This window comes from Puntigrus tetrazona, chromosome 16, assembly GCF_018831695.1.
Source record: "Puntigrus tetrazona isolate hp1 chromosome 16, ASM1883169v1, whole genome shotgun sequence".
Taxonomy (NCBI): domain Eukaryota; kingdom Metazoa; phylum Chordata; class Actinopteri; order Cypriniformes; family Cyprinidae; genus Puntigrus; species Puntigrus tetrazona.
This window is the reverse complement of record NC_056714.1, coordinates 1999137-2012351: the sequence shown is the minus strand read 5'-3', so window position 1 is coordinate 2012351 and position 13215 is coordinate 1999137. Positions and strand designations below refer to the sequence as shown.

The following is a 13215-nucleotide window of genomic DNA, read 5'->3' as shown; positions in this document are numbered from 1 at the left end:
TAAAGAAGATAACACTGTTTACGCTGTTTGGTTGAGAGAAGGAAATTAGATTAAAAAAAAAAACACATCGGTTTCACGTGTCGGTCTCTGGCTTCGGAGGACTAGCGACAGATTGGATGCGGTCGTCGGTAACTTCTGTGTTTGCAGCTTTAGGGATGTAAGCAATTACCCTGCACAAATTTGTCATTCCTAATTTCAAATTGGAACATTTCTATTTATGCCGCTAGAAGTTTTTGCACTTCGCATCTTCCTCTTCTCTTCCTCTGCGGCGTGGGGATGTTATGAGCCGTCTGTAAAACTAACAGCGCTGTTGATGTTCCTCTGGCCGCTATTGTTTAGCCGCTTTTCTTTCAGGCCACATTAAACCCTTTATATAGACAGTAAAAAGGTCCATTTGAATTTGACTTCAGAGTCGAGAGAGTCCTCCCTGCCCCCTGGCCTCAGCTTGTCCAGAGAAAGAGAAGGTGTCTGATCAAGCCCTGGAGGGTTCAGCCCTTTTATGGGCTTGAAGTCTTTTAAAGCGGATCTTATTGGGAATGGCCTTGGCCGAGGCAAACTCTCTTCTCTCGGATCCAGCATCTCCGTTTGAAGGTGAATTTCAGTGTTTTGGTGCTGGTCCTTCCTGGACTACTTATTGAGTGGGTTTCAGTGTAAACAGCTGTGGACCAGATTGGGGTGGGTTGTGGGCTGAGCGGGTTCTGGGCAGCCCTTGGGGCTACAACAATCTTCTGGGTAGTCTGCTGCCAGGAAATAGTAGGCTGCGACTGATGTGGTCAGCTCTTTGTCACCAGCTGAATTTCGGGTGGGTGAGAGTGTTTTTGTGCGTAATGAGTGTTTTTGAGTATGTCTGCTGAGAGACAGGCAAGAATCCTTCATATTCACCTACTGAAAGAGAAATGCTTATTTAGAGAAGTTTCTCTGCTTTTGAGAATGATCAACACGCAAGAAACCAGAATGGGAATTTGTAGGACCGCTCTTAAGAATGAATAATGCACCGGAGTGGGTAAGTATTGTGGGAAAGAGTGTAAAATGGGGGATAAAAGAGGAACAGGGACGTCAGTCAGCTCCCAGTAAACGGCAATAGTCATTGAGTCACCGTCACAGGACGTCCTTCCTTCACAGGATGAGAGCGAGGGGAAGACACATCAACATGCTCACTTTCCTCTTCAAACAAGACCGTACCTCTGGGGGTTTGGGTCAAAACAGTTTGTCTCGATAATTCAAAGAATATTTTAAACCTTTTTTTTCTTTTGTGAGAGTTATGTTGTTAAGAAAAATAAACATAAAAGAAAAAAAAAGTATAAAATGGAATTAAAATCTAGTATCATTATTTTCGGATTGTTACATAAAATCTATATTACAAAGAAAAAGGAAAATGCTTACTGATTATAATTTATATTTATAAAAAGATTATTTAGACAGCAATAACGTAATGCAGCGTGAACATATTAACAGAAGTTTTTTTTTAAGACAAAAAGGTCAAAAGAAAAGAAATTCCAGATGGTTAGTCCGCATCTGATTATTTGTTAATTATTTTATCTTCAATAGTGTGTGTGTATCAGAGGAGTAATTGTTAGATCATTTATTCTGGAGGCGGAGTCAGTGACACTAAGGTGGGAGGAGATAGTGGGCGGGGCCAAAGTGCCTTCAACAAGTCAGACAAACATGCTCAGGCAGTCAGTCAATCTCAGGCACTTGCAGGAGAAGTCACTTACCATCTGGACTAGCAGTGGGACAAGACAGGAGAACTTTGAGCTGCACCTGTCCCCTACATATACACACACACTCAGGGGAGAGATCACACACAGCCTCTATGTGTGGCTGGGACCAGAGCGTCCTGGTAAGTGACATTTCTCTAAACTCCTTTTGTGCTCTGCATTTATTTCATGCGTAATTCAGGGAATGCGTTTACAATGGAAATAATATTTAGTGCTTATTTCGTTATTTAGTGGTTGTTAATTCTATGTGGTGCGATTTTTTTTTTTGGAGATATAGAAAAACAGTTTTTGGGGGGGCTTAGTAATTTTGTAAGTTTACCTTAAAATTGTTAACTGTGATAATTTAGGCATTACAGTTCATTTTAGTATTTAAAATAATTCTTTAAAATGATTTTCGGTATTTCATTCTAAGAAAAACATTTCTGTATTCAATAGTTTTTAGTTTTATTAAATTTAAACTAAACATTTTTTGAAGGATTTTACACAAAAGTAGTATTTTTTTTCTCATTAAACATAACATAGTTTTAGATTGTTTGCGCATATTTTGTATGCATACATCTGATTTCCATGTTTGTTGATGAGGAGTTTCTCAGTTTCATTATGAGTTTTGGTTCTACAGCTGGCCTACGCACACAATTATTTCTAACAAAAAAAACTATTTTCTGGTCTTTAAAAAACATATATATGACGTATTAGTATAATAGGCAATGCTCAACTAGAATTTATATTAAACACAAATCAACTTTTACACAAACCAGTTACAGCTTTGTAAATTTCTGTTTTGAAACATAAAATTGTATAATTCTTATTAAACTGAATTAAAATGAACTACTAACATTTGCAATTATTAGAACAAGCGGTTTTAAATTAAGCTTTAAGTTTAATTTAAAATGTAGTTTTAAACTACATGAATTCACTTTAAATCATTTTAAGAAATGTAATAAAACATTCTCAGTGAAGTATAGCTTTAGTCCTGAACTGGTAACTACATACTTTGCCTTTTGGTTGAAGATTTGTTGTATCGCTTTGGGTCAAAGTTTTTCCTGCTTTGTTTCTATTTCTCACACACACACACACACACACACAATCTCTGGGATGGATTGATGGTTCCGTTGCTCTGCCACTCTGATTCCAATTTTAGCTACATTCAGATGTAGACGGGACTTCCTTCCTCTGTTTTCCTCCATTTGTGACTATTTTTTCACTCGGGGAAGAAAACAGGGAGAGGGTAAGACGCATGTTGATAGACAGAAATGAAAAGTAGGGAATGAAAGAGAGACTGTGATCAGTTCTGACCTAAAGAGCGGGTCGGTACGGCTGTTGTCTTTTATTTACTTTAAGAGCACTTAATGTGTAGAAAGCGAATTCTTAGTTTTTATTGTTGTTTAACAGCTCGAATGTAGTAGTTAATTAATTCATTTTGCATAAAAGTTTTTGTAATTAGTTGTAATTAGTTTTAAAGAAACTATAAACTATAAGATAATTGATAAAGATTAACTTTTACCCTTTCAATTTCTAAGTCATTTAATTCCACAGTTTTTTTCTTTTCTCAGGCTGCTTCTCATCACAGCTCGGCCATGCTGACTACTGAGGGATCACCCTACACCGTAGACAATGAGGAGCTCAAGATGGATGTAGAGGATGTAGACATGACAAAATGGACGGAGGAAGAGTTTGAGGAGAAATGCACGTACATCGTAAAAGACCACACCTGGGAGGGTCCTCTGGAAAACACAGAGCTCACCCGGGCCGAGGCGTCCTTACCCAGAAACCTGGCATTCAAACACCCAGCAGACTCTAAAGAGGTATGACACGACGCTCACACGCCATCACATATGCAACGGCATTACGCATGATGTACTCATGGCCTCCAGGCTTCCTTTTTGAAATGTGCCACGAGAATCATCGGGTTACAACTGCAGACGTGCGTGCCATCTGCTAATAATTGTTGTCTGCTTGTATGAGTGTACTGACAGTAAATCTGCAAAGCCGCCTCAGAGTGTCACATTATCAAACTCCAAGAAGCGGGTTCAAGCAGAATTCGGGTGGTTGTGATTCTTGTTTAAACAGCATCTCCATAAAGCCGCACCTACTGATCACATAACTGGCATTAATCTTCTTTATCAACACTGTCAGGCCCGTTTTTAAGCTTGTTTTGTAGAACAAAAAAAGTCCCTGTCTATGTCTGTGTGCTTAATAATTTCTAGCTCACATTGTTACTCAGCTAACACAAACATCCATACATCAGAGAGCCACATGACAAGCTCCTCAAGCAGCCGGGTGCAAAAGTTCCAGAGTGCCATCTATCAAACCTGTTTTATCTTCGGCAGACTGCCATGTCTGTGTTCATGACAATCCACAAACACACTACTTTCCACCTTTCTAGCGCTAATGACGGCAGAAGCTTTGAATAGGATTAAGCCTCTCTTATTTTGAAAGTGTTTATAGATCAATAGGAACAGGGTTATAGATTTTTTCATCAGTCGCTCTGTCTGTCTTATCTCTTCCTGTGAGGAAAAGACCGAGCCTCTTTTATGAGCACGTACTTATGAGGTGATAAGGAGTTAACCCTCTTTCTTCAAGAAACACCTGAGCTTCAAACAGGAAGAGAGTGAGTGAAGTCATGTGTTTCACAGAGGAAGATTATGAGGATGAGAGAGTATTGATAGGGAGAATGTTTAATAAGTTGAAAAGTAGGGGTTTGGGTGAGGGCGGGATCTTTAGATAGAAGAAGGGTCGAGTTGTACGAATCGTAGGCATTTAAAATATTAATATTGTGGCTTTGATTTTAAAATTCTTTAGTTTAAATAATTATATAAATCCATTTAAAGAATCAGTTTATAAATTCATATATATCAATATTTCTATCAAACAAAGCACCTGTATGATTCTGTATTGTAAGGAGTGGTTAAGCTTTGGTGAGCACCTCCTCAGGAGTGTCTGTTCGGATAATAAGAGGCGAAACGGGACAAACGAATAGTTTCTCTCAGCCTTAGGACACAACCTTGATGACCTTTAGCTTCCTGTGGCTGTCAGGAGAGGTGACGGGTGAAGAGAGGCATGGCTCCATGTCTTTCAAGTGCGCACATCTGGCTGACTGTCAATTACTTACCCTCTCTCACACTCACACACACTCTGTCTCGCTAATACTGTCAAGCTAATTTAATTCATTATTTTTCCACAAAACAAAACTGAAACTGAGATACTACCCTTTAAACTTCATCTGCCTCTTTTTAACCACCTGTTTTCCTACTTTTTTAACCAGGTAATCGGTGTAGTAAGCAGAGAATACATCCCTAAAGGCACACGGTTTGGCCCTCTTGTGGGAGAAAGTTACACTGCAGAAAATGTCAGCAAAGATGCGAACAGGAAGTACTTCTGGCGGGTGAGTTGTTTTTCATAATCTTTCAATAAAGTTAAAGCAGACAAGAAAAAAAAATACTGGGTCACTTCCTGTTCCACTGACTGACTTCCTATGTGACATCATGGGCTAGATGTATAAGCAGTGCCTTTATATTCTCAGAGCGATCAGAAACTGCTGAGTAAAGATCTGCTGTTTTGGGAACTGCGTTTCTGTACTGGTGCTGAATGACTGAGAGAGCACTGATACGTTCCATGAAGTATAATCTTTATTTGACTGTGCAGCGTTCTGAGCGTGTGGGACAGGAAGTGTAGAATGACTATGCATTTATACTGCTGCGAATATATCTTTCTTAAGAATATGTTCGCTTCACAGATAATCTGTGTCATTGCAGTTATTCAAAATGTTTGACCAGTGAAAAAAGAAATCCCATTGCAACATCACAGTTGCCACTACCATTAAATGCCACTAACAGTTAAACCGAAACATTTCTCTCACTCCTCTGTGAATTGCAGCTGTGGTCTACAGCTGTCGTCACGGAGAAAGTGCAAAGTCAATCTGCTCTGGTTTTGTGTTGACTTATTTTCTGTCACTTCCATATTTTTGCCAAATCGAAGATCCCCAAGTGGAACAACTCTGGTCTTTACCTACCAGACACAGCACTGATATCATTGTTTCCTGTGTTACTGTCAGTCCGTCACCATATGGTGCAGGGCAGGTGATTGCAGAGTCACTGGTTAGTGTTCTCAAGAATAGAGAAAGAGTGCTAGAGGAAGTGTAGTGTTGACGTTTCGGAGGGAAGCCTTGTTTGTGACGTTTTGTAAGTGTTCCTGGAACTTGCAAGCTTAGTATAAACAACACACTGAGACAGGCGTCCCCCTACCATACTTCAGACGAGACCTAAGAATGCATCAGAGGGCTGGATGGAGATACTCTGAGATACTCTGTGAATATTAGTGTGGGGGAGTTTGCTGACTCACTATGAGACTTTATAGGAGCGAACCCCACTCGTCTGTCTCAAAGACATAAGAGCCACACTGAAGAACTAGAGAATATAGAATTGTAATAAAAGACAAAGAATGTTACTGTAATTAAAAAAGAACTGGTCTTAATTTTTTTCATTGTGTTTTCTAGATATACTCAAGTGGGGAGTTCCATCATTTTGTGGATGGACTAGATGAAGAGAAGAGTAACTGGATGCGTTATGTGAATCCAGCTCACTCCCAGCAGGAACAGAACCTTGCAGCCTGCCAAAACGCGGCATGAACATCTATTTCTACACGGTCAAGGCCATTCCTGCAGATCAGGAGCTACTGGTGTGGTACTGCCCTGAGTTTGCCCGTCGTCTCAACTATCCTGCCTCTGGAGAAATTATGATGCAAAAACTCAGTAAGTTCACAAAAAAATATTTTCTACTTGCCATAGACCTGGACAGATATCTGTTCCTTGTTATCTCAGTTTAAGTCTAGAAAGACATACCTTTCCCACTAGAGATAGACTCTGTAAGCATTGTGCAAACACACCAGCTTCTTCCCTTTCATCTCTGTTAAGATCAGAATTCTTTGAACTACTCTATTTCTCTCCTTTCTTCCTGTACAATGTTTTTGTTCAGACTAATTACAAAGAATAGGAATGCAATGTTGTAGCCATTGGTGTTTGAGGACGGTCTTTAAACATGAAAGTGCAGACTAAGATTTGTTTTGCCCAACATACTTAACCAGCAATAAAAGTCTCTAAGCTAAAAAAAAAAAAAAAACAAGACAGAAGGAAAGATTGATACGGAGGAGAGGGGGAGATTATAGGTAGGTGAACAGACCAGTCAGTGTGACTCCTCTCCCCAGAGTCATGCGCATACCCTGGGGCCACTGGATGTAGCCGACCCCTTGAGCTCAACACACACACATAGACAAGTCTGTAATTACACCTACTCAGTCATGTCTACTGCCCCTCTACCTGCAGCCTTAAGGAAAAATAGCCACTGCATCTCAAAGGCGGAACAGTAGCAACCCCAAAGAAACCTGGTCTATGACTCAATTAACAGAATGAGCTGATCTGACTTACACAACCTCCCACATGAAACTGATTTAGATAAGGACTTTCTATTTCACTAGTCATGTCTGGTGTAAAATGACAGCACATTCAGCCAACATGTATCTCGAGTCCCTTCATTCCTTTGTCATCCTGCCTCAGGAGGTGTGGGAGGAACTTCTTCATTTGTTTGCCACTTTAAGAGTAAGGAGAGGCTAGTAAGAGCGCGCACAAGAGAAAAAAAACCATTCCATTGACTAGTTGAACTTCCTGGCGGCAGGGCTGTGCTGACAGATTGATATCTCTGTGATCGCCTGCTGTTTGTTTTTGGCAAGCTCTCTAGGGAGAACAGAACTGGTACTATCTGTGGAAGAGAGGTGGGAGGGGAGAACTGATAACCTCTCGGTTTGTTTACACGAAGCTGCCAGGACAGAAGGATAGGGGAGTAGAAAGTCTGGTTCATCATTTAAGGGATACTTATCATACACACACTCATATTCACACTTGAATTCTACACAATTAACCCCGTGAAAGTTCAATGAACAGGAAGCAGGAAGTTATTTAATTGTTTACATCCTTTTGAAGGAGATTAACAGTGAAGTATTTAAGATATATGGGAAAGTAATTTTCTAATTAGCTTTCCACCTTTCATCAAATTTGAGTGGCTGGAAGGTTCAGGGTGGTTTATAAAGGGTCTATATGTTTATGTATGTTTTATTCATATTTCACTCCTCATTAGATTTATAACTGTGAATTCTGCAAAAGCTTTTAAGTTTAGCACTTTACAGAAATTTGGAAACTCGGTCACTAAATTAAAACCTTCACTGGTCTCTGTGGACCCTAAAAAGGAGAGATCTAGGCATGTATATCCCTATTAGCAGGACGCCATCAGTCCCCCCACACCCACTCAGTGAACCCCATTAGATAGTATCAGTGCATCCATCCCACCCTGACCGGGGCGGCTGTCAGGCCTCACATCCTGTCTGTAGACCCTAACACGGGATAATTTGTCAAACTGTCACACTAAGTGAACCACTGGGGTGCTTTGTTGAAATTTGCTTTAAGAAGAGCTGTATCCTCTGGGACAATGGAACTGCTGTGTCCCTTAAATAACTGTAACTGGAAATGGTCAGGAATTGAGAACGTGAACATGTAAAACATATTGCAAACAGACCTATATCAGTGAATCTAAATTAATAAGAAAATGAATAACATATATAATTTTTTTTTTTTGTGTGTGTGTAAACAGAGCAGAGCCTGATCGAAGCCACACAGCAAGCGACTGAAGTCAAGCACCCAGTGAAAAGAGAACACAGTGTTTCAGAGATTTTGAAAGATGTACTGCAAGAACCCAGCAGACCACTTCCCACCCGTCCCCGTTGCCCCAACAGCCCAGACCGACCTCTTTACCCCAGTGCTGTCTATCCACTCCGCCCTTCCCTAAGCGAAGACTTTTTAAAGACTACCACAGTGTTTGGCCTCCCGAACCGCTCTCACAGAAAGTGTTCAGTGACACCCAGCCCTTCAGCACACAGCAGTCCGGAGAGCAGTCCAGAAAGCAGTCCCACACCAGCATCCCTTGAGCCAAGAGACACCCTTCTCTCTTTCTCTCCAGCACTCTATAGCCGTGGCCTGAACCACTACCCAGGCTACTCACCAGCAGCAGGCTCCATGCCATTCTACCCTAACCCGCACTATTCTCGCTACCTCATGCCCCACTACCCTGTTAGTAGTTTGAGTGGGCCACCTACTTTGGGCGGTATATTTCCACACATGTACCCCTTTTATAGTGGCTTGGTACCCCCTCATGTACCCTTCCCACCTGGCATGCTTCCGTCCGAGGGTAGTCGACAATTTCTGCTTCCACCTGACTCTCCGGCTCCCAGGGACATCCTGCTACCAGCGGCCACCAGTGCCTTTTCTGCAGCCACCTCTCTGAAAGACAAACCAGCTCATGGGCATGGGCATGGGCATGGGCACCCTTATGCTCCCGCTGGTGGGTCCCCAACAGCTGGCTCTGCAGCCTCTACAGGACGTGTTCCTACCAAGCCTACCTCAGCAATCCTAAATACCAGCCGCTCAGAGGAAAAGGCGATCAATCTCAGCAAGATGAAACAAGGCTCCTCAGGCTACAAAAGTCTAGATTACCCACTTAAGAAGCAGAACGGGAAGATCAAGTATGAGTGCAATGTCTGCACCAAGACTTTTGGTCAGCTGTCCAATCTCAAGGTAAGCAGGAGAACAGTGCTTCCTTTTTGATGAAAAGAAAATGTGTGCTACACATCTGTTACAAACTTTCCTGGTAGTACCTAGCTTACCTGTCTTCATTTTTTTAGGTGCACCTGCGAGTCCATAGCGGTGAACGACCCTTTAAGTGTCAGACCTGCAATAAAGGTTTCACTCAGCTGGCCCACCTGCAGAAACACTATTTGGTCCACACAGGAGAGAAACCCCACGAGTGCCAGGTAAATAATACCAACAGTTTCAGTAACCAGTCAATTCCTTATTTGAGTATGAGATCCTAAAACTCTGCTTTCACCTCGCAGGTGTGTCACAAGCGCTTCAGCAGCACTAGCAACTTGAAGACCCATTTGCGACTGCACTCTGGTGAAAAGCCCTACCAGTGCAAGATCTGCCCAGCCAAGTTTACACAGTTTGTCCACCTCAAGCTGCACAAACGGCTGCACACAAGAGAACGTCCACACCAATGCCCGCATTGCCACCGTAACTACATTCACCTCAGCAGCCTGCGGCTCCACGTCAAAGGCTACTGCTTAGCGGTTTCTCCTTCCCCCAGCTGCAGTCTTGATGAACTCAATCGCGTAAACGAGGAAATCGAACGCTTTGACATCAGCGATAATGCGGATAGACTGGAGGAAATGGAGGGGTTTGATGTGGAGAGCATGGTAGAGAAACAGATTTTTGGCCTGCTCTGGCAGGAGATGGATTTTAAGGCGTCTTATCACAAAGGTAGCACTGGAGGAGATCTGCACCCCCCACCACCTGCATTATCTACATATCGTCTGAGCGAGCATGGCAGTGAGGCTTCTGTCATCAAGGTTCATTGCAGCAGCCCTATCCAGCTCCTACCTGTCAAGGTTAAAAAGGAGACAGAGGAGGCCATGGAAACCTAGCTAACTAGAGGCTTGCCTGACTAGCTCTCTAGGCCAGGTTATGGACAGCCACACGTATACGTAATTCTTCTCAAAGAATCAGGCTATGGCCTTTATGTTCAGGGACTTGAGTACTCAGGGCTAACAGACATCGTTCCAGTCCATCAGTGGTCCAGTATGTCCGACGCAAATTAAAAAGACAATCATATTCTTTTATTAATATTATTATTATTGTTGTTATTAATATTATTTGCTCTTCTTGGTGTTTATTTTAGTTTGATACGTAATCTATTTAATTTATTGTTCAACGCATCATCCTTCACAACCAATACGTGGAAAAAATGTTTACAATGACTGGTTATATCATTGTAATTTACTGTTTTATATATTTCCTTTTTTCTTTATTCTTTTGTGGATAGTAACTGTAAATAGTGTCCCAGTTGACTGTGATTTCATGCATGACTGCAAAGAGCTCACCACATTCAGGTTTATTTTTAATGTGGGCTTTGAAGTCAGAGGTAGACCTTTTTGTTGAAGGCATTTTTTTAAACTATAGGAGAGGTCAGAGGTTACATATCTATGTGTACGTGTTTTACATAACATTTATTCTCTTAAAGTTGAGCTCTACACAATATAATAAGTACAAAAAGGGCATATTATATATTACCGACAACTGTTACCTCAAATGTCAGAGTGAGTGTGTGTGTGTGTGTGTGTGTGTGTGTGTGTGTACGGTGTGTGCTTGAACTGAGAGACGTCAGAGTTTGTTTTGCTACTTGAAGAGGAAATCAAATGTCCCAATGTGCAGGTCTACATGTGGTCCAAAGAATAGCAGTCTGTCTAGCTGTCACACACAGGCTGTGAGACTGACACTGCATTTTCTTACTTATGTGTGGCACATTACTGAAACCAAAACGATAAAGAAACGAGAATGTGGAAAAGATAACCAAAGTGAACTCTTTTGTTTATTTTCAGAGATTTGTTCAAGTGCAGCGTGAGCTGCTGCAACTGTCTGCTCTGCAGGTCTGTGATGATGTTTATGGACACTCCACATCACTTTGGCCTTTGTATGCACTGGTTCTTTTTTCTTTTGTCTTACGTTTGTACCTTTTCTTTGTTTTTATGATTTTGTGTAGCGATATTAGTAGGGCGGTTTATCAGCAACGTGTGCTGCGAGGTAGTAGCGTCTCATACACTTTCTGTCCTAAAGTATGACCAAAGTCTACACCTCATCTTCAGCTTTAAATTAAAAAAAAAGACTGTCTTTGTTTACATACTGGTTTACGTAGCTATTTAAGTACAGCTTTGACAAAATGTAAATTATAATATAAATCTTCACTGATCTAAAGCATTTTTGTCTCTTGTGTGTGTTTTTTTTTTCATGTAAAACGGGGCTCATTCTCCTCTAAACCATTATATGGCACAAAAATTCACCATAGCACTTTCCTAAACATTCATAATTCATGCGTATATTAGGTGGATTCTTGATGTGATTGCAGGCCGTAGCACAGAGATGATTCTGTGCTCATTTAAATGTTATAGATTTATGTAGCAAATGTGCTTACATTATATATTTTGCAGCAAAGGTCTTATTTTTTTCAGCTTTGTATAAAAAGTATACATTTTAAAAAGGATATCTGGCGATCTATCGACCTTGAATTTTTTTTTTCTTCATTTTGACAATTTTCTTTTTATTAAACACTCATTTATTAGCAAAAACAAAATGTTTAAAATGCTTTTGCAACAAAGTGCAATATAAAACAGCCACAAACAGACTTGGTTCTGATTCGTAGGCACTTCAAAATACAACAAGCTATCCTTTATGGTGCGTTAAAATCTCTGGGTCTGTGGGTAGCTCCAGGGTAAAAGTTAGCAACACAGCAACCTAGCAATTACAAGATGCTTCATTTGCACTTCCGATGAATAGATCCATGACTAGGCAGACAAAAGAAGCAGTCACCAAATCCAAAGTGTAAAATTCCACACCACACAAATCATGACACTGTTAGTAATACCAGCCACAACAGGCCTATAAATACACGCGCTATGGTACAATAATGAAATGCGTATGAATATCAGCCAATTAAAATGGTTCACATTGGCTGTTACTTGTTTGCGATTGTATCAGCAAGTACTGTAGATAAAATAGATAAAAATCCATGCAAGTGACCGTGCAGGTTAAAAGGAAGTGTCCATTTCAAAGTGTTTTCGATTCAATAAAATTCTAATTTTTTTGCTTTAAAAGAAATCCAGAGAATAATGCAATATAAAGAACTAAATCTTGGCTGTGAAACCTGACTGTCAGAACTGATGTTTACAATGTGTTTTCCTTGTTAAGCAGATGTGGTAATACATTGCTTATGCAGTTCTGGCTCATGTGCGTCCTCTTCCTAATCCAGTTCTGAGAACGCTGACTACATCAAATGGAATCCCTTTCAGCTCTTCCCAAATTGTACATTTATAGGCCCCATGTGAGCACGCGGATTATATGATAATTGGCTTTCTTCATTTCCCGCTGCAAGATGATGTCTGAATCACTGAAGCTAAAAGGGGAAACACGCAGTTACAGAAACAAGCCTGTCTTCAGAACATCGACAAAAATGAATGGACAGAACTCAAGTCAGAATCCACTGACGTGGTTATACTGTTTAAATAAGAATATTTAGAAAAATAAGAGTCTTCCTGCTTTTTTTTAACATTTATTTATGTTCTAGGAAAAACTGCAAAAACATGTCTATGTGTAAAAATAGCAGGACACAAGTAATGATGTGGTCATAGCATTTAAATCTGTAAGAGTATAAAAATAAAAAATGCCAACGGAAAAATAAGCCTCTACCTATTTTATTCTGGAAAAACTCCAAAAATACCTGTACATAAAAATAATTCAAAATGAAAATCAAGATTCCAGCTTGAACGAACCCTAGAGGCAGAAGACAGAAAAAATGTATTAATGAAGAATTTAACGTCCTAACCTTCACAATATGACCTCAAAACA

The 13215-nt window shown here is 40.6% G+C and overlaps 1 protein-coding gene across 1 annotated transcript; it reads left to right on the top strand.

The window, feature by feature from the left end:
* The first annotated feature begins 1685 nt into the window (after positions 1-1685).
* Positions 1686-11571, top strand: LOC122360634 (PR domain zinc finger protein 1-like). Its single transcript, XM_043261422.1, is given in 8 exon segments — positions 1686-1840; positions 3272-3523; positions 4984-5103; positions 6214-6336; positions 6339-6468; positions 8357-9336; positions 9444-9572; positions 9654-11571. Coding segments are annotated over 8 exon segments (2349 nt in total). The 5' UTR covers positions 1686-1813; the 3' UTR covers positions 10242-11571.
* Positions 11572-13215: the final 1644 nt, after the last annotated feature.